Source organism: Drosophila kikkawai, chromosome 3L (assembly GCF_030179895.1).
Source record: "Drosophila kikkawai strain 14028-0561.14 chromosome 3L, DkikHiC1v2, whole genome shotgun sequence".
Lineage (NCBI taxonomy): Eukaryota > Metazoa > Arthropoda > Insecta > Diptera > Drosophilidae > Drosophila > Drosophila kikkawai.
The window spans coordinates 169,939-192,595 of record NC_091730.1 but is presented as its reverse complement, the minus strand read 5'-3'; the positions used below and the strand labels follow the sequence as shown (position 1 = coordinate 192,595).

Below are 22,657 nucleotides of genomic sequence, written 5' to 3'. Positions count from 1 at the left end.
TCAAATTCGGCGGCCAGACTTACCTTTTGAGGTGCAAGACAATCGCGTGGCTGATCCGCTGACAGAGACTCCGACTCCGCTTGGGACTTGTTCTGGGACTCCTCCTCCTCCCCGTCCAGGCCACAGACGATCTGAGTGGCTGCTATCTGGCAGCGCTGCAGGATCTGCTCCGACTTGGATTCACCGACCGGCAGGCTGTTCTCCAGCTCCAGATCCGAGTTGACCTCGTTCAGATCGTCCTCGGTGGCTTCGCCCTCGTAGCCAAAGGAATCGTCTTCGGTGTCCTCCTCTTCTTCGTCGTCATCCAAGCCGTTCTGCAAGAAAACAAAGGTGGAAAATACATCTTAGATAAGGTCTCTCTCTTGGTTTTCAGTTTCATATAGCTGTGAATATGAGCCTCGATTTTTAATTGGCCAACACTTAATATCACTGGAGTGATCTTGATGTCGGCCTGGGAAAGTCCGGTCTCCTTTTCATTTGCTCTTCCTGCTTCCATCACGTAACTCCACTTCCTCCACACATGCCGGCTAAAATTATAATTGCTTTCAATTGTCGACACACGAAGCTCTCGTCTCCGATCAGCGGGTGGACTTGGACATGGACACAGACGTAGACAGACAGACGGGGAGACAAATGGACAAACACTTGGCCAGACAGATGTCAGATATCCCAAGAGGCGAGAAAAACTTTTGTTTTCATACCCTACCCGAGTATTAAGATTTTTGGGGGGACTCTAAGCAACATAATAACCCAAGAAATCATACAAATCAAGCAGAAAGATATTCAACTATTAAATAAATAAGAAGTAAAAGAGTTTTTCAGATGAAACCTACCTGTACAAATAAGAAAAATCAAGTCAATCATATTTATTTATTAATTACTAACCACCTCTGATTGTTAGAGTATTCAAGTCTCGATTTTCCTTGCCTTTTCTTTCTTCTTAAAAAATTTTCCTTTTCTCGTGTTTCCGCCCACACAAGTAAGAGGCGTTCGTGGGGCGGCTGAAAAGAAGGCCTTGGTGGCTTTTCATAAAATGTTTTGCTCTTTACAAGAACTGTTAAGGAAAGGCCAACCTCAAGTGACCTTGGTCCATCTCCGCACCGAATTACACTCTGCCAGCAATGTTTTCTTAGCACTCTATAAAATAAAACTAACGAAATTCCACAATTAACCCGCGAGACCCCACCCCTTTGACGATCAGCAATCAGCCGGGGAATGAGAATGGCTTTTATGGCCATCAGATGCTTTAGCTGGGCAATTTAGTGCTTGTTTTTGCTTTTCGCCTTCTCGGATTTGCATAATTTTTTTAATTTTGTTCATTCAAACACATTCCACTGGAGGCCACCACTCGCCGAAGGTCGCGCTAAACATCCAAAGCAGCTTGTTCTTCAAAGATGTATCCACAAGATTACGTAGAGCTAATTGTCCAGATGATTTATGGCCGAGGATGGTGCTCTCACCTCTTAAATGGCGCCTTTTCGATTGTTTGTGTTTATGGTAAACAGAGGAGCTCCTGAGCTTTCAAGGGGAAAACTGTGTAAATGGACCAAGTGTTGTAAATAAACAGGGAAGTAAAAGGGGGACGAGTCAGCCATCAAGAGTGACGGCAGGTAAACAACAAACAAAGAGCTGGACTGGCAAAAAGGTCTTCCCTGACTGGCAGATCTTTCATAACAAAATGGGAAAATCATTATAATTTGTTTCGAAACAAATCGTATCTGTTTTTGATCAAAGAATCTGTTTATTACACACTAATTTGTATCTTTCCATATCAATATCATGGCATCTCCGATATTTTTTCCTTTTCTCCTTCACCTGATCTGGTTTCTATGCTTTCTCCCAATTAGCATAACACCCGCATTTGGTGATGCAATCTCTGATTTCCTCCAACTTCTTATCCGTATCTCTGTTCACGCTTTCATCTCAATCTGGTTAAGCCCTCAACTTAAGTAAATGGAAAATAAATTAAGTGGAAAACTCCGTTGACAAACGGTACACGAAAGAAGAAACTGATTTAGGAAATCTCCAAATAATCTTGTTAGGCTTTTCGGTTTAAAGAATCACAGTCTAGACTACCCACAGTGTGTGATTTATGTTATTATTATGCCAGAATATTTAAAGGTAATGGAAAAGACTTCAAGATTTCTCTCTCCTTCCCCAGAGTGCCTCCATTTAGCTGGAAATTAAGTTCAAGGGAAGAACGTGTCGTGCCAGTCGCTTAGCACCTCATTTACACCAGAGAGTGTGTTCTCCAGGAACTGCCATTTCCATTCCCATTCCGATACCGATCTCAACACGCAATCCCCAGCTATGTCACAATTTTGTTGTCACTGCAGCAACGATAAACTGGAGCGATAACAATCGATATATCTTGTCTTGACTAAATTGTGTGGGAAATTTTCTTAAACAATTGCCACTGTCTTTGAACCGTGTTTGAAATTATGAATTTCTCACACGCCGGCGATTAATTATTGTTAAACGCTGGCTATCGTCGATATCGGGTTTTTAAGAAGCGGAGTGAGAGGGGTGGAGAGTCTTCATTAGCATGTGCTTGTACGAGTATAAGACTGTAATTATCATGCAATAAAAACGTGAGTTGCATTCGTCGTCGGCGTTCAACATCTATTTTTTATACCCTTGCAGGGTATTATAATTTCAGTCAGAGACTAGTAACGCATTGAAGGAGTCATTTCCGACCCTATAAACCATATATATTTTTGATCAGCATCAACAGGCGAATCTATCTAGCCATGTCCGGAAAGAAAAAATTTTTTGTTCATTTTTTCAAAAATTGGTAAGGGGTTACATCATTAAAATTCTCAAAAATCGACCCAAAATTCGATTTTTTTAAATTTAAAATTTAATATGCAGATTTCTTAAGCTAGAAAAAACTAGCATAGAAATGCTTACAGAATTGATTTTGATGCTTTTTTGGCTTAGTTATGATATTTTTAGACTTTGATTTTTCCAAAAATTTTCATAAAAAATATGGAAAATATCCTTTTAAAAATAATTAATATTTCCGGTCTTCCTAAAAGGAAAATATGATTTTATTAAGTGAAGCAATCATTTGCGACCCTATAAACCATATATATTCTTGATCAGCATAAACAGGCGATTCTTTCTAGCCATGTCCGGAAAGGAAAATTTTTTTGTTCATTTTTTCAGAAATTTTTAAGGGGTTACATCATTAAAATTCTCAAAATTCGACCTAAAATTCGATTTCTTTAAATTTAAAATTTAATATGCAGATTTCTTAAGCTAGAAAAAACTAGCATAGAAATGTTTACAGAATTGATTTTAATGCTTTTTTGGCTTAGTTATGATATTTTTAATTTTCGTTAAGCTAAGCTATAATTTCGCAACAATTACTCAATTCGCCACAAAACATTTAATGAATTTTAATCCAGCGGCGACAGACGCCACAGAGCACCAGCAATAACCTCACATAAAACAAAGCTAAAAACTGGAAAAAACTCTCCAATGGCGCGACAAAACTGCAGACACAACATCGCCAACAACTACACCAACAAATGTATAGCATTAACAAACAACATTAGGCAACAACATGAGAGCGTTGACAACCCGCAGTAGAGCAACAACAACAACGAGTAAGCTGAGTAAGCAACAACATGAGCAGCATGAAAAACTTCCACGTCATATGGAAAACGGGCAAACATGCAGCCAGAGAGTTTTCCATACGAAAGATTTTCCCTCACACAGCCACCCCCTCAACAAAAACAAAAACAATCCACAACAGCGACAATATTATTACTTTCATTGTTGTTGTGTGGTTGTTGCTGGTGGTGCTGCCAGTTGCTAGTTGCTGGTTGCTGCTCGCTAGTTGCTGGCAAACATTTCCTGGTACAGCGACGACGTCCACAATTTAGCTCAACTATTACAAATCGCATTAGATGCTAAATTTAGCAAGAGAGAGCACAAGAAATGCAGACATTGCAACTGCAACAGGCCGCAGTTTGCATATTTCCACCTCGGACATCTGCCGATACTGTGGCTGTTGCTCGGTGTTCTGACCCTAATCGGGGGACACTCCACTCCGGGGCTCTATTTACCCGACCGATCTCGGCGTGGGAGTGGGTGTTGCTGTTGCCCACGCGCTGCCAGTCCCCACACGCAAAGCAGAAGAGATGCTAATGCCCGATTCTTGGGCCACGCAATTGCTTATAATTTGCAGGTTGCTTTTCATGCTTTTTAGCTGGAGATAGGAAGTAGTCCTCCTAATAATTTTCAGCTCAGACTTGAAGAGATCAACAACATTTTCCCGAGTAAAGTAAACCCCACAAGAAAGGTGTTGCCTGTATAATAAACATGAAATATTGACACTTGGACGCGAATCAAAGAGGAATCAGAGGCTGAAAACAAAGCCAGTTAAACAACAAAAGTCGCAAGTTGACATTTGGCAAATGTCAGTTGCAGTTTGCATTTACAGACAACACAATAAATAGCATTTGAAGATGTCGCAGTTGCGCCACACGACACCAGCATCCCATAGAGTTTGCTCTCGTTTGTTTGAATTTCGGGAATCCCCCCTTTCGTTGCGGTAATTTCTCATAGTTCGATCTACATTGGGATCTGGCCAGCGTTTAACCAACAGCTGCTGGCAATTTGCTTTTGTTTCTGCCACATTGTGTTATTCTTGGCTTTTCTTTATGGCTTTTCCGACCATAAATCAATGGCCCGAATCCAGCCCAGAAATCAAGGCAGCAATAGCTCCAATCTCAGCCGCGATAATACGATACACCTCTTAGATGGAGCCGTAGCCGTAGCTGGCATAAAATAATGAACCATTCAAGTGGCTGTTCGATCATTAGTCGGGGTAATTGAAAAGCCCGGGGAAAAGCGAACCAAGAAACCCCAAGGAATACGGAGCGCCAATCATTATCTGAGCCAGAAACTAGACCAGCTAACGGTTGGCGTTGCACACGTATTATAAAACCATTTTTCTCTGAGCCACCCAATTTCGTTTTTTACATTCGTTGCGGTGTTGTTGCAGGCCAACTTTTTGCCAAGATCAAGCAGCTAATTACATTTTGGCCAATGAAAGTGAGACTGAGACTTTTTTTGCCATAAAATCCCCATTGTTTTCTTCCGTATTTACTCTTCGGGGGTGTGTCAAGGCTTATATTTTACATAATTATTGTGATTTAATTTGCACTGCTTTCCGGGACATGCAACGTGTGCAGCGCGCAACCTGCAACTAGCCACTTGCAACATGTGTAAGCCATCAACATTCGGGGTATGCATATTAAATGGCAGTTCCGATTCGATTCCGACGTGACTGCCAGCTAAATGGCCAAAAGCCACTCCCCACCGCCCCCCTCCATTATTATTATGCGATTTGCATTCACTCATTCGAAAGCCTCGTTTTCGAGTAAAAACAAAAAAAGGAAAAACGAAATTTGCATTTCGATTGATCGGTTTCTTGTGCTTTTTGGGTGTGGACCTGCGGGCTGGTAGCCAGTCTGCAGATTGATTTATGTCGGTCTCTGATTGATGTCGATGATGACGAGGGGTCGCCCAATTAAATTCATAAATAGTTGTTAACAAAAAATTCCACTTTGATGGAAGCTAATTGGCGGCGTTACCAACTAGTAACATTAGAAAAATGATGACAGCTCCCTCAAGGTTTTAACTTGACTCGATTTCCTCCTTCCATTATTCTCCCACAGAATTCAGAGATCTCAAGACGTTTCCCTTTCAGCCGACAGATGCTTCCCAGCCTCCGCCAAAGTTCAACCTTCAACCCGCTGACGAGCAAAGGTCTCTCTCTGGTTTCTGGTCTGCTAAACAAATACAATTTCCCAAGAATAAACAACGCGATTCCAAGGCGAGAGGAGGTCGAGTCGCGCGATATAATAACAATAATCATCGCCATAATGGGGCATAATTCAATGCAATTCAACTGCATTTGTTTATCGAACTTGTTGCGGCGGCTGCCAGTTGCAACATGTTGCCTGCTTCACTTTTTTATGTGTGTGGGAAACATCGCGGTGAGGCTGGGAAGATAAAGATGCAACAAAGGAAATGAAACTAAAAGCAACTAAGAAAAGTCTGGGTAGGTATACCCTTTCAACTTTACTAGAGAAAATATAAAATAAATAAGATGCGTTACTTGGGACTTTCCACAATATTTCAAGAGAGCCCACTCTTGACCCTCAAAAAAATACAATTAAAATATGTAATTTCTTATTCTGTAGAAATTAAATAATATTCAAAATATTGTATAAATAATTCCCTCTCTTAGGGTATTCAATAGGTCCCTCAATCAGCTTCCTAGCCTTACGCATCCTTTCATCCTGGTGTTGCCATGATTATTTCCAAAGGCACGTCGTAAATTTGATTTGGTTTATTTCCATTTGGCCCTGCTTTCTGCGCATTTCGGTCACTTTCATTCGGTTTCGGTGCTGATTCCGTGGCTGATTTCAGAGTTTACTGTCTTGCCGTTGACTTTTGTGAACTCCCAGAGCTCCTTCATGATACCACCTCCTCCTCCGCCTTCTCCTTCACCCGTTGAGGGCGCATAAATTTTACTTTTACTTTTTGCAGTTTTGATTTTAATATTACCTTAGATATAAATACATTTTTTATGGCAGCTACTTTAAGCTTAACCCCAAAGCAGCTGATGAATACGCGGAAGAGGGGTGAATTTTCACGGCGGGTGCAAAACCCATTCAGAGCGAAGCCGTGAGTTTATTACGAAATTTTTGGTAAACAGTGCTCTGCACTTGAAGAAAAAATAATTATAGATTGGGTTCTCTAAATAGAAGCTTCAATTTTATGATTTTATATAGGTAATTTCCCCTAAAAATGTCTAAAAATTTCCTAAGGACTTTTGTAAGCTGTTTGGCTCTCTTTTTAAAAACCTGTACATTTTTAAATTTATTTCTCCCAGTGCATACACTTGTGACATATCCGTCTGGCCCTCGTCCGATTCGCTATTTTGTTTTTATAGTCGCCGTCGCCAATTTTATGATTTTATATAGGTAATTTCCCCTAAAAATGTCTAAAAATTTCCTAAGGACTTTTGTAAGCTGTTTGGCTCTCTTTTTAAAAACCTGTACATTTTTAAATTTATTTCTCCCAGTGCATACACTTGTGACATATCCGTCTGGCCCTCGTCCGATTCGCTATTTTGTTTTTATAGTCGCCGTCGCCATTGCCGCCTTCGTTTGAAGTCTCAGCCCGATCTCGGCCCGAATGGAGCAGCAGCTAATCTCCGCTTGGCCAGAAATTGGATGCCTGGCCAAAATGTGGAGCAGCTAATGCCGCCCGCGGCTACCCGCACAGCTCCCCTCCCCAGATGATGGCTAAATGTGGCCAGGAAAGTGTTGAAAATTGCCAACTGGATCGGCCCACATACACAGATTAGCCATGGAGCGATCCCGCGGGGGATGCAAATTATTGCATCAGCAGCAGCGAGCGGCGGTGCTGGAAAATGAAATTGTTTCAACGGCAACGAGGAAAATCGGAAAATCTTAAAGGGGGAGGCCGTGGCGGGAAAAGGTGGATAAAAGCCTGCCCGAGGCGAATCGGTTCACTGCAGAGAAAAAAAGGTTAACTTGCTCCACAGCCGGCGGTCCTCCCATAGAGGGAGGGAGGTACGAAGAGTAGCTCTCCGATCAGGAGGAGACTTCTTAGGCAGTGCGTGCCTCAAGTGAATTACTTCTGCAAATTACCCGCAATTAAGAGGGGAGCATATGGAAAACGCTTTCCAATTACCAGGCGAGGGGAGCCAACAGAGAGAACTTTAACCAGGAAGCGTTTAGAGCTCCGAGGAGCAACCGCAGCTCCGCAGGAAACTGGGTCATTGTGCCTATGAGACGGAATTGACTTTCACTTTATATCTAGACACGAGGCGGATGCCAGAAGAGGAACAGAATGATCAGTAAATGAGGAGGATAGAATGTAAGTGGGGGTTAGCTCAGGCAAAGTCAAAGCCTAACATCTCTTTTTAACTATTCTTTAAGATTAATTTCTTCTCGAAACCTTCTAAGTTAGGCTAAGTCAATCCTCAATAAAAACAACAGAACTTTCCTATTTAACTATTCCTTAAAGTAACTTCTTTTCCATACCTTTTTGGGTTTTTAAATACATATTTTCCACAGAATGGTCTTTAGCTCTCAGTTCCATCATTTTCTTCCCATCAAACAGGAACCGAAAGCTAAAGACACGCCTCGTTGTCGTAGCGAAGCTCTTTCATCTTTCTTTCAAGTTCGCAATTGAATTGCATTTTAGCTCCGCTGTCGCTTTCCCAATACATGTTTTGTCGCATTGCCGGCATTTTCACTAAATGAATTAATTAAATCACAAAAACGTAATTAGAAATTTCCACAATTGGCAATGCGAAGCAACGCGAACGTGCAACGAAAGCGGCGCCAAATGCATTTTCTTTTTCTTTCTTTCATTCATTCCAAGAATCCCTGGCATCTCTGAATGATTTTCCCTTGCTGACAGTTTTCTTTTTCTGTTTTATTTCCTAGAAGATAATCTCCATAGTGACAAGGGCACACACCTCGCCCCCGTCGGGGGATATTTTAAGAAAATCCCTAATCGATTCAAGTTCATGTAGATGAGCCATAAATTTAGGGTATACCAACACGTATGGTACAGGGAGATATTATCCATAGAGGTGATCTATAAATTGACTTTATAAATTCGGGGGACTTACCGCTGCCGAACTGCGTTTCCTCAGCAGATTGTCCAGGCACAATTGCAGCTCGAATGCCTTCAGATACAGCAGATGATAGCGATCCCTCAGGCGCTCTAAGTTGCCCTCGCCCTTCTTGGAGGACGGATTGTGGTTACTGGGAGCTGTCCCTGCTGCTGCTGCTTGGGGAGTGGTCACCGCCGGATCGGAGGCAAAGCCACTGCTCAGGCTACTAGACTTGGTGGCCGCCGACTCGCTGGTTGACTCACTAGAGCAGTTGCTGGTCAATGAGGCGGGTTGCTGCTGCTGCTGACTCGACAAATGTTGCTGTTGCTGCTGCAACTGTTGCTCCTTTTCCGCTGCTCGAATGCAAGAGCTCACCACTCGAGCGTGTGATACAATTTCATGGTACAACACCTGGAATGAAAGGGGAGATTAAAAAGGTGTCCGTTGTGGGCTCAACTTATGTGGCTAACATGACGTATACTTGATATGCCCAGGCGGCTAATTGATTAGGCCAACTCGGGGCCAAGGGAAAGGCAAAGGGAAAGGAGCAAGAGGTTAGGGAAAGGCTCGACATATAAGGATATATGGTTACAGTGGTGTTAAATAAGGTTTTTCAAGAGCTGTATTTGAAGAGCTTTTAACTGGAAATTATAAAAACAAAACCTAAAGTTAGTTGGGGATCAACATTCACTAATTTTTTCTTTTCTAGGTTCAGTATCCATGCTTTAATAATTTCTTAAATTACTTTTCGTATCTTCAAAACACCAATTAAATATCAAATCTTAGAGGTAGACTTTTCTATCCTCTGCAAATCACGCAATCGAAATTTTTCCCATTCCTGTCTTAACGTTTAACGCCCATCTGCTGCGATATGCCATCGCTCATTTGTCACTTTAACAGCTGCCTCCGGGTTATCCTCCCAATGCAACCCCATCTCCAGCTTCAAACCAAAGGTCAGCCAAAAAAATCCCACGCATTGCATAAGCTCTCTGTGCCATTGTCCCGCGATTAATCACTACTCCAGAGGATAGAGGGAGAGAGCACAGAGAGCGATATTCAATTTATCAAACATCAAAAAAATAATTACAAGACAATTGACGCCGAGGGTTCAGAGGTGGAAATAGGCGGAAAGTGACACCCACACATGGTCCCAGACTAAGGCGAAGGCGAAGGAAACTCCCAAGCCGGCTGGCTTCCACAATCTTGGACATTGATCTCCATACAAACAGTTTAACCCCGGCGAACTCTTGCGTCACTTGCGGACTGGCAAAATATGAAAAATCAACAGAAAAAAATTCAACATTTTCCTTTTTGGAAATTAGAAATCGATAAATACTCGTCGGAGAGAGAGAGACTCTAAGAGACAACCTCTTCACCTCAAGCGTTTATTTATGGCCCCAGACACATCCTTATTCAACTCAACTCCAAAGCCAAGGAAAACGGAGTCCGAGCCGAGCATAAATTTCAATTTTCACCTGCTTGATGTCTTCATTGACTCCCTTTCCCAGATGGCAAATTGAAATGTCGCAGAGATTGGGCCTGAAAATTTATGGAAATGATTTCCTCGGACAGCTAAGCTTCTCTGACGTCTTACCCAGACTTAAGCCAGCACCCCTCCTTGATTTACTTCAGTTAATGGCCCAATTGACACTCAAAGGCAGCTGCCAAAAAGAAAACCCTGCTGCAACTCCAGTCTGGCATTTTCAGTTTGAAGAATGATCCGAGAAAGCGCCGCCGCGAGTAAGATTTATGGGGAAGCTTTGGAAGATCGCAAAAACTACCCCTTTCTCTCCTTTCGGGAAAGTTTTGACGGCATTAAATAACTTTATTTCGTACATATGGTATAATTATATTGAAGGAATCTGACTGACTGATTTGAAATTGAAGGATTTTTCAGACAACTTTGTCCCCACATTTATCTTTTACATTACTTTAAAGACAGCCAATTTTCTGCTTCGTTACTACAACTTGCAAATTGTTTTGCATTATGATTTTTATCATTATATCTAATTATAAGACAGCAGACACAATAGAATTCTTTTGGGGGAGCCGAGAGACATGGGCTTGGCCTGCTTGGTTAGGCAAGTAGATAGATAAGTGCGCCTCAAACTTAACCAACTCGAGAGTCACAGTCATCGAAGAAGACGACTCTGCGCCGCTGGCAAGAACCAGAAACTTTGGAAACTCATTGGCGAAGACGCTGTGAGTAAGACTTCAAAGGTGGAGTGGGAGTGGAAACAGAAGATCGCGGAGGAGGAGCCGGAGAGGCAGGTGTGGGTTGCTTATTTGCGATACTTGGGGCTCATTACCAGAATGAAAGACCAGGGAGAACCCGGACCCCGCACCCGAACCCAACCCAGGCCGAGACTCAACCTCTGGCCAAGCCGCAACATTGTATGTCTATTTATTTTTTTTGGTAGAGTAACGCCTTTCTCTTTGTTTTCCGTCTCGATCCAAGTCGAGCCGAAACTGAGGCTGAACCACTCCCAATCTTGGCACGACTCCGGGCCCACCGCCGCCACCCACTGGATCGAGGAGCGCTGGAAATATGAGAATTTAGAATGCAGATGCAGAACTTTATGCAAAATTCGTGACTAATCTGCGCGCGCCGCCTGAACTTGAGGAGCAGCCTGGCAGGGGCCACAAGTACTATTTTTTATTTGATTTATTTTTTATTATTTTTCCCTCCGCTCGCTCGAGAGGTCTCAAGATTATTGGCGAGCGTAGGAAATAATAAAAGAAATCAGGGAAAACAAATTGAAGTCAGTGCCGAGAGTTCTCCTCCAGATTGAAATCTGATGCAGAAAAAAAAAAAACGAGCTCGGGAGAATGGCAAGAAAAGTGAATGTGTTGTGTGGCCTTTTTTTTTAACAGTGGTGTGAAAGTGTCGGAATAACAAGAGCTTCAATTTCTTGGCATGATTTGGCAGAAATTGTTGAAGTCATTGAGCCGAAGAGTGTTCACAGAACTCGAGGATTAAGCCCAAAATGCGATTTAATGCGATTAACTTTTGTAAATTCAAATAACATTATAACAACAAATTTCTTTCTAAATTGTAAATTATTGAAGAGACTTTTTGGGAGTTTGCTAAAAGGCTTTTGATTTAATTCCATTGTTTACGGAGTCCTACGAATATATTAGCTTGCAATATTTCTTTATTATTATAATTTTTTAAATTGTTTTACTGTAAAAGTCACATTTTGAAATTTTAAAAACTTTGATTAATGCTTACATTTACTCAGCTCATAATTACGAAGATTTTTGAAAAATGGTTCTTTTGAAGAATTCATTTTTCTTCTAAACGTTTTATTTTCTTCCGGCTAATTTGCCTTTCCCCGCCTCTGCCTGCCTCATTTTTATCGAGTTAGTCAGAGGAATTGCAACACATTGCTGGGCACTGAAACGATTCTTCACACTGTCTTCCAAAAGTCTGCCTACTAAATGCGAGTTTTCCTCGCATTTCCTCGTGGTGCCTGCCTATTCATGCGAAATGTTCATCGGTCGGAATAAGTTCCTCTAATGCGTGTGGCTATTTTTACTATTTTTACCAGCCGCCGCTGCTGGGCACGTCGCGTATCTATATCTCTATATCTCTCGAATGCCCAATGTCTGGTGTCTGCGGCGAGGTTCGTTGACTCAGAGGCAGAGGCAGAGGCTTTGTTGTATGTAATTCGGCGTCGGTTTTTTTTTTTTTTTTTTTTTTTTTGGTTGAGAATGACCAGAGAGTTGGGCAATCGGAATCCGAATTGGCTACACCGAAGCTATAGAGACACTATAGAGACCGCAGAGAAACGGCAACAATAATGCCCACGGATCTCGTACATTCATTATCGGAAATGTCAGTGCGTGACCTCGACCGCGTTTTTAGAATTTTACAATTTTCGTTTCTTTGCATTTTATCGGTCTTTGGTCTTCGGTCCCAGGCAACGCCTTCGGTTATTATTATTGTCTGATTCAGCCTCCCTCCCAATTGTTGGTTTTATGAATAGAACTTTACAAAACTGTTGAAAATTAAGAATGGACTTCGATAAATGTCGCACCCAACACGTGGGTAGGTTTGGTCTTGGGTCACAACCCCAATAATGAGACTCTATTCGGAAAAAAAAAAAATACTGTGCTAATTGTTATTCCATTAATCAAGCGATAGAAACACCTTTGAAACATTATCAAATCGCCATAAATCTCTTCGCAGAAAAATACCAAATTTATTGCCAGGGAAGAAGTCAACAACCCAGAAAAATTCCACCCAGAAATGTCTCTTCCATCCAAGATGTCACATAAATTGGGAACGCACGAAAAGCAAATAAATTTGCTTCGCTTCGCTTTTTATTTTTGCAAAACATTTTTATGTGAAGTAGTCACGACATTTGGAACACTTCCAAATCGCACCAAAAATAGAGTTCAACGAAATTAGAAATTAGACAGAGGAGAAAAATCAGGCGGCGACTCTAATTACCCAAAGGAAGAGGCGGCTGCTGGAAGCTGGGCGAGGCGGGGAGACAAATGGGAAGCGGAAGGGAAGAGCTGTTCGTTTGCCAAGGTAAGGTGAGATGATGTTGATTCTCCCCACTGAAAGACGACCCCAGAGGTGCAATTAATAAGCTGACCCAGAAAGCCACTCACAGCAGCTCTCTTGGCCAGAAGAATTGATGTCGTCGCCGACGTGCTGGGACCAAATGCACCGGGAATTAACTCCGACAGGGTAAACCGCTTTGATCCGACTCCGAGAATGTGTGAAGCCCGACTTGGCCTATTGAGTAACATATATATGGTATATATCGGACAAGGAGTTGTGGGTTAGTCTCCTCCTCTGGAATCTCCTCCCCCTCCTGATTCTCCTCCGTTGACATAATCACGTCCGAGTGTCACGTTCACAGATGATGGCCGGAATCCCGTCTCGTCTCGGTCTTTGGCTTTTGTTGGCATCACGTTCCGTCTGAAGCCATGCCGCAGAACAAGTTTGTCGTGAAAATCTGTGTTCTGTGTTTTTTGTTTTCATTGTGGTCTCATTAAAAACATGTTACATGGAAACCGATTATGAAATTGCTCAACTCTCTTTAACTGTTCCTCGTAATTAATTTCAATGAAATTAGGAAAAGCGCTTTTTGATTTGGTGTGAAAGAAGTGTGACTACGGAGAAATATAAAGTAGAAAATGCGGCAAGCTGAAACTTTCTACTCAACTCAAGAGTGATTAGTTTCTAAGACCCTCAGACGTTCTGAGTTTCTATAAAGCAGAGCAAATGTGTTGTGGAAAAACGAAAATTCAATTGCTTAAGTTAAAAATTTTTTATGATAGATTTTTGGGTCTCAAAACGAAAACTAAAAGTTCCCTCATAAATTTAACCCTAATTAATCCCGTAGAGCTGATAGCTGATGACAGCCTTATCTTGTGACGCATTCTTGGTTCACTTGATTTAGACCCCAATCACGACCTTCCCCTCAGAAATAATCTCTCCCATTTCGTGAGACCTTCACTCACTTTAGAATAAAACTGCAACTGAACAATTTGAGATAATTTTCCGAAGCAAATGATGCAGCTTCGAGGCACGACTCTCCCAGAAAAGTGCCTTGCCCCCCAGGGGAAGTGATTCAGAAATGAAAACCGTTCGATTCGATTAATTGCACATAATTAGATACAATCGCTAGGCTAATAGGCTTAAAGCGAAACTGAAATCGATGAATACACAGAAACTAAACAGAGACACTACTATGGAGGCCACCACCTGGACATTGTTGCGGAATCCCATTTGGTCATGTCGCTGACCCAGGTGAACTGTCAAAAATTGTGAAAATGCGTCGTGTGTATCTGCATGGAAAATGCCATTGGCCAAGGCATTTCCTCCACTGCTGTCCTGTCGCGTTTTCCATTTTCGGCCATGGAAATCAATCATGAAAAATATGCTGGCCATTAACAATTGGATTTGAAATCGAAATCGGATTTGGATTCGAATTCGGATTTGGATTCGTCGTCGTCGTGCATCAAACATGTGTTCATAGCGACAAACAAATGGCAATTTGTTGTTGATTTTTCCTCAATAATTCAAAATATTTGATTTACTTTCGCCTCGTGCCGCATTTGACAAGTTTTATTGGGGCTTTGTTTTGGCCCGATGCCGCCTCGGATGGCCACAGATCGATCGGTGAGTGGAGTGGCCAGTCGATCCAATCCAGTTTTGGCTCCATCTCCGAGAGGTTCTCTCCCTCGTTCACCCAGATAATATTCGAATATTCAGACGTTGAGGCGTGAATTTGACACCACTCGAGTCTAAGTTTGGTTTTCGATTACCAAACTCGGCCTGGCCATCATCGTCATCAACACTTTTCGGACTTCTCTTTGGAGTTAAGATGCTGGCTGACACATAAAATTCAAGCTGAAGCCAAAGAGAGGCCGGCGGACGGACAAGGTCACGAATATAGTTACCAGGTGGCGTCAATTACCTTTGGGGGAGAGTGGCAGTGGGCAGTGGGTGGCCCAAGGCTGTGGTGCCGGTTAACCCCTGCCTAAATTGAGCAACTAAAGCTCTGACAATGAATCGTTCATTATGCGACTTTCATTTGATTTTCCACCAAGTTTATCAGAGTTTTCTTTTTTTTTTTTTTGGGCCAGCGGCAATTAAAATAAGATTATTACCAACGGTGGTTTTGCCGGCTTCGTAGGTTTTTGTTGGCTTTGGTCAATGTACTATTACCGCGCAGGCCCAAAAGGCTAACCAAAGCCGAAACAAGAGACCCCGAACTAAGCCCCTCCTAACGACTTGTTAATTGTGTAATAAATAGAAAGCTGAAAGCGGCAATGCAACCCGAAACTGAGCCGCAATAAAGGGAAAGAGAGATGCAGTGTGGTAATAATTGAAATTTAATATAACGAGAAGAGTGTGAAATATATATTTATTTAGAGATCATTGCTAACCTTAATGCCAGGTAATAATAATTTCTAATAGCACAATCAATTACCAACAATTAAAATTATAAATTTGGGCTTTAGGTAAACCAACTCTTCGTAGAATAAGCTTCCCGAAATCTCCCCCCTGGGCTTGACATTTAACCATATTGAGTGGCCATAAAAGACAAATCCCCATACCCATAATTACGATCCGCCAATGCAGCAGCTGCCGCAGAAAGATCTTCCAGATAAACGCGCAGCAATAAAAACAACTGAAAAATGACATCCCGAGGGGCAAAGGAAACAAATTAAAATCAAACAGATGAAAAATGGCCAACAAATTTTCGTTGGTTATTTCGTTAACATTGCAAATGAGAGTGTGGTCCAGGGATTCGCTTGGTATTTGATATTTATTTTTTGGGGAGGGATGATATCCTCAGGCCTGGAGGAGGCCTTTTGAAGATCCGCGACTGCTGCTGCTGCGGAACAATGAAAGCCTCGCCACACTTCACTTTCACTATCTCGCGACTACGTTGGCAGATGGAACATGCCGCCGCCTCCCATCGGACCCCATCCGATCTGTTCCGAACCAAGATCCCATCGAGTTTTCCCGCCATTACGACACCTCAATTTGCGATGCAGCAACTTCGGCTTCGGCAACTTCCCATGCCCAGAAGCCATGAAAATCTTAACGGAAAAAACCACACGGAGCCGTCAGCTCCTCCCCCTTTTGTGTCGGAGGTACAGGGACTGGGATCCCCTGACTCATTAGGCCCCAAACAAGTTCATAACTCTGGAGGAGGTGGCGCAGGGTCAGGCCGCAAAGTAAACGAAGCAGCCAAGATGACGATGTGGTTTGGACATGTGAGAGCGGAGGCACCTGCGCGAGCACGATCCCAAATTGATTTTTAAAAGCCTCCTCCAGAGGCTCAGTGGGAACCTTCCTCATCCTCGCTCTCGCCCTCGCCTGCTGCCAAGGGTGGAGACCCAAGTAAAAGTTCAGCCGAGAGTTGACCTCTCGCCCGCCTCTTCATAAGCTTTGACGGGAAAGTGTTTCCCTGGCCGATCAATCGATCGATGCTTCGATCCGGATGATTATCTTTCGGCGAACGTGATTTGCTACCACAACAACGAACGGCAGCGGTTAACCTCGGCGACATTATTTGCTGCTCATTTAACCGCAGAACATAAGTAATTTTCACGGGGCGTTAATAATCGTCTTTAAGGTGTAGCTGGGGTTCAACGGAACACCTCAAAATAGGAAAAATTACCATTATCCCTGATCAGAACTATAAGATCAATGGAAGTGAAGGTAAGTTTACCCGTAAAATCAAATTTTGCTATCCCTCAAAGCAACTTTCTCTTCCAGAGATTTTTTGAACAATATCCCTGGCTTTGTTAATTTGTCAACGTTTTCCCGGGAGTGAAAGTTTCATTGATCTTCCTTGGGGTTTGAGTGCCACCGCCACCACAGGCATAAACGAACTTATTCAACTCAATTGATTTCACGCAATAACCGACCGCCTTCGTATTCACACATCAACACCTCCTTAGGCAGCTGGAACTCCTAGTTCCTCCTGCTCCTCGTCGTTGTCGTTGTCGTCTTGCTCCAAGTACATATAAACTCGGCTTGGCCGTAAAAATAAAACCAATATTTATTGCCAATTCAGCAATTGGCGTAAAACTTTATTAGCAATTTGCCAATTTGAATAAAATGAAGTGAAACGAGACGAAACGGAGGCCAGCAAAGCTCAGATGGTAGGGAGTAATGCAGTTTTGGTGGGTGGAACACACCTCTCTTTCATGTGTGCGCCTGAATGGAATATGAGTGGCAAAGCAGCAAGTGGCACCTGGCCTGGCAGTGAGGAAATTCACTTAAAAGCTTGGTATTATTAAGGGTAAGCTGATAATTTCACTCCTTTAATTTACAAGTAAAATCTCAAGCTTATTAAAAATAATTTGCTAGAAATACCAATCAATCAGATCTCTGAAATTGCAGGTAATTCTAAATTTAAAGCCTCCACAAGATCAATATATAGATAGGTCCACAAACAAGCATCGTTTGCATTGACCATTAGTTTAGACATTTTCTTGATCCCTTTAATGATCCCTCGATCGACATGTCGCTGATAAAAGTCCAACACAGCAGCAAAGGCAAAGTTCGTAGCACCCATCCAGGAGTGCCTCAGCGCATCTTCTCCGACATGCCAAGAAGCAGAAGCAGATATCAGAGTGTGCCTGCTCCTCTATGTAACTATATGTTGTATGTAGAGATCCCCTGTCCCTAATTTACCCCGCGAGAGCCGTCGAGAGTTCCCCATCTGTCGGTTTGGAGTCCGATTCGGACCGCTGTCAGATTGTGTATCTCCCCGACTCTTGTTGTTGCTGTCTGTCAAAGGCAAAAAGTGCATTTCGATATTGGAAACAATACGAACTCTGTTAATGCTGAACTTTTTCCCCTTCGCTCTTTTTTTTTGCCTTGTGTGTACTCTCTTCCGGCAGTGCACAATGTTTTTCTTTTATTTTGTATTTTGTTTTTATGTGGCATCAGTTTTTCTCGCCGTTGTTGTTGTTATTGTTGTTACTGTTGCTTTGTTTTTCCTTTTCGTTGAAGGCTGTCAAAGAGATTTTGTCTCGGCGATTTGCAGTTGATATGCCAAAAGGTTTTTCCCTCCAGCTCCACTGCCTTTTCTTATTTTCTTTTCTATTTCCGCCAGCAGCACCGATTGAGTCACATCACGACTCTGGCACCTTGCCTCCTCGCTGGCCATTTGCATTTGTTCGCACCTGGCTCCCAGGCTGGGAATCGGGCATCTTTTCCGTGATCCCGCTGCTACTGCACCTAACCCTCATATTTGTACGATCCTTACGTGACAATGGTGGCGAAGGAGCGGGGTCATTATCATAAAATCGCCACGTGATTGAGTCAACAAGTGAACTTTCTAATATAAACATGAGCAGGAGCTGGGAATAAATTCTCCTTAAGGTACATATATACGATCAATCTATGTAACACATGGATATTGTTTCTATGAGGAATTCTATATGGACCTTAGGGTGGTCAGCAATAGTGCCTAAATCGTATCCTCAGGGGTTTTATTCATTGTTGGAAATTTTTATAAATCTCCCCAGTTCCCATGGCCAATAATTCCACACCCGATCTATATTACAACTGATCGATCAATCGAAGCCCAAATGACAGTAATTAAAAATTGCAACCACCACAAAAAGAGGCCACAAGGCACAGAGAAAGCCAATGAACCAAGACACGAATGAATGTTAATTATGAAATGAAAATCTCAAATATTTCAACAGTCCGAAATAAATCCTTAATCTCGGTCCATCATCGCCGAAAAAATTGCCAATTGGCAAATGAACGAGTATGACTGTCTGCATTTTTTTCGGTTTTCTGTTTTCGGTCTTCGGTTTCGTTTTTAAATTGCCATGAAAAATTAAAAATTGCACGCAATGCCAAAACGGTAGGAAAAATAATGGCAAATATGAGCGGACTCCGCGGAGTGAGAGAAATATTGTTGATAGTTTCGGACATGAGAAATGGCAACTTTAATTGCGGAAACAAATCAACGGAAAACCGATGGAAATTTGATCCTTTTTTTGTAATATTTTCAGGAAAACTTACGCAACCTTGCCTAGATTTACGACTTTAGATATAGGATTCGAGGTCTTTCGAGTGGAATTCTTACCTGGAAAGAGAAGAGGAGAAATGGAGAAAGTGAGTTAGTGGTGACACAATTGAAAGCGACTTGAAAGGGGACCAAAGAGAGGAAATTTATGGCAGCATTAGGGGGAAAACCACTTCCAAATGATCTATAAATATATTATTTATGACTAAATAGGGCCCACAAACACCAGATGATTTGTTTGGCTTAGATAACTTCGCTAGCTTAGGGTCTAGAGATTGAGATATGTTCTTCCCCTTCAGTGGGTGGCCACCAACTAACAAATCCACCAACTGACAGCTCTCCTCCTCCTTCATGGGAGCTCCGACTCACCAACTCAAGTGGAGCCCTCCAGAATGCGAGCGGGGGAAGGGGGACAGGGCTAGTTTGCTATGCTAATTGAAAAGCGAACGAGAAAAGCTTTCCACTCAACTGGGAAATTTATGTATCAACACACAACACACAGAGAGTCACAACAAAAAGACTTTTCACCCAATTTTCTGGCTCGTGACATTCGCGTGGGTGTGGAAAATAGTGGGAGGTGACGGCGGGGGCTTGGGCACGCGACGAATTTCGACTATGGGTCTGCGGTCTCTCCTCCTCTCTCCTGGCGATGGCCTGATTTCCGATTTCCTACGGAATGCATTTACCAGTCTCGCAGTCGATAGAAAGTTCCTACAAATAATGTGACTGGCGGAAAAAATCGATAAAAAGCAGCCAGCGAACGCCAGAGACAAACAACAAACTTTGCCCCACATTATAGACGAAATCGATAAGATAAAGAGTTTCTGGTTGGATCCGAGTGGAGCTGAGCTTGCAATACTTTCATTGTGTTTGGCTGACATTTTATTAATTGGAGGCATAAATCATCATAGTTTGAGATAACAAGAGGGGGTCAGCAGCGGAGTCAGCTCTATATATGAGCATGGGAATTGAGAGTAATTAATTGGGGGAATATATAGTTGAGTTTATGGAGAGTTGAGACTAGCTTAAAATCCAGACAGCTTTTGTTTACATACAGTCCCCCCCATAAACCCCATTCCGCACACACGTTTTCCTGCGCTTTGATGCGCTCCAATGGATTGGCAAACTCCTAAAAATATTATGGATTTATTGTTGCACCATCAGAGAGACAGAAAAAGAAAAAGACCTGGACAAGTTGAGTGAGACATTCCCGCTTGACTGAGACTGAGACTGAGACACATGAATGGCAACGAGGAGGGAAAATGGCAAGTGGAAAATATGCAAATTGTTTATGTAAACAGAGGAAGGCACCAGCCAAGGCCGCAAATAGGAAATGCCCGCGAAAAAGGATGGGTGGCATCGACTTGAAGAGGTCTTTGACCCCGGTATAAAGGGTATTTCCATAAGGCATAAAGGATTCGTGTACCGATCAAAGGTTAACAGAAAAATAATAAACAAAGAAAATATCGAACAAATTGTCAGCAAATCTAAAGGCAATTTCATGACCTGTCAATCAACTCAAGGAGAGAGAAATCCTGAGAGAAAAGGGCAGTCGCAGCCAAAGATTTATGTGGCAGCAATTGAACATGGCAGAGTTTTCCTAATTCTGTGTTCATTTTGTGGCTTTGTGGCCGCTCTGTGACCCTGGTTCAAAGGTTAGCATAATATTTTTCGATTGCATTTCAATTTTTGGCCACATTGGTCATAAATCTTGCACAAGTGGCAAAAATTAAAAGTCATAAATTATGATAGAAGCCAAACCGCAATTCCCATTCCCATTCAGCCAATTTTAGCTGCTGCAACAGCAACAGCAAATGCGACTTGCAACTTTCAATGCAGTCGGCAAGCGATCCAATCCCCTTTCCCCGCTGAGCAAAAATTCAATTTTTGGGCACTTTAATTACGCCGATCCGTAAATAGAGTCAAAGTTTACCAAAAGAGCTGACAGCGGATGACAACCGTACTAGAGCTGGGCCCAGTGGGTGGCTAACGACTTTTTAATTGAAATTACCCCGAGCTGGAAGCACGTTTCCCATGAGGAATTTGTGGCCATTCGGAGGAGAAGGATTTCGGGGAAATTTGTCAGTAAGATAATGGGATATATTGCGATAACTGTAGAGCTATTTATAGTTTATAAATATTTATATACATTTTATATAAAATTTAAAACAAAGGCAACTCCAACTTCTATAGTACCTTGCCAAATCCCAGAGGAATTTGTGGCCGTTCGGATGAGAATTTGTCAGAAAGATAATGGGATATATGAGGATAGTTCTTGAATTATTTAGAGTTTATAAATATTTATATAATTTATAAATATATATCTATATAATTTATAAATATTTATATACCCGTCAAACGGGTAGAATTTAAAGCAACCATAACTCTATCTAATATAGTTACTAACCAAAGGTTAATATAATAGTTAATTAAAATATATTATAAATTTCTGTTACATTCCCAAATCCAATGAATATTCTTGTCTAATTTATACTCATGAGAAATTCAATCAAATCTTTATCATGTTCTCTCCCCAAATCGGAAAAACAAAGCTTACATGTGTCAGCTGTTGCTCCAAACAAAACAATTTACTTTATTCAAAAAGACCATGTGGGCTGAGCTTCTCGTTTCTCCTATTTTTGTATGTTTTCTTATGGTTCTTCGTGTTCGGTGACATGGACTTAATTATTTTTTAAATGATTTCCCAACATTTTGGTGTACTCTTTTCTGCATTTTCCAACCCACATACGAACCCAAGGGAGCACATGTGAGCCAAGGAGACCGAAGACCAAGCCCTGAAACTATTGTTTTGGGGAGTTTTAGACGCCCACACAGAATGAATGGGAAGTGGTTACCCGCTCAAATTAATCTCTCCCAGTGAGGCCAAGTGATAACAGACATAATAAAGTTTTCAACACTCCGCTGGTGGAGGACCGGGGGATAGTCTGCCCACGGATGCGAGTACGACATGCAACATTTGAGGATGGGATCCCATTCCGATCCCAAATCCAAATCCAAGCCAAGTAATTCCACTCCATGACGTTGTCATTTGGGATTGCGTGACGATTGCGCATTTCTCGTAGCTTAAAAATTGAATTGAATCTTCGATGCAGGTACTCCTCATACTTGAATTGATGAGTTTGATGGGTTTATAATGTCTGGGGAAAACGTTAAACCGCCAGAAGGAAGAGTCTTCATCGATTTTCAAGAGATTTATATTGTGTTACGCAAGCCAAGGACTTGGTGGAACCTCTGAACTTTCCTCCAAACCTTTCCTACAAATTATTGTGCATCTCATAAATTAAAGTTTCGCCTGAACCGCACCCGTCGATCAATTTTTATTTGCGCCTTCAACTTGAAACTCTTGTGCTTTTTCGGGGCTTGTCGGGAAATTAGATATTGCCGACAAGATAATGACGCTGAGGATGGGGCTCTGACTCTGTGGATTTGGCAA

General features: G+C 42.1%; 1 protein-coding gene across 2 annotated transcripts in view; it reads right to left on the bottom strand.

The window, feature by feature from the left end:
• The window catches only part of klar (klarsicht), a 123,108-nt gene that overhangs the window by 23,328 nt on the left and 77,123 nt on the right, over positions 1 to 22,657 (bottom strand). For both annotated transcript variants that reach the window (XM_017180220.3, XM_017180309.3), the window contains exons 6-7: positions 8,690 to 9,085; positions 24 to 314 (exon numbers count right to left, since the gene is read on the bottom strand). In XM_017180220.3, coding sequence (XP_017035709.1) covers positions 24 to 314; positions 8,690 to 9,085 — 687 coding nt within the window. The remainder of the gene's footprint in view (positions 1 to 23; positions 315 to 8,689; positions 9,086 to 22,657) is intronic.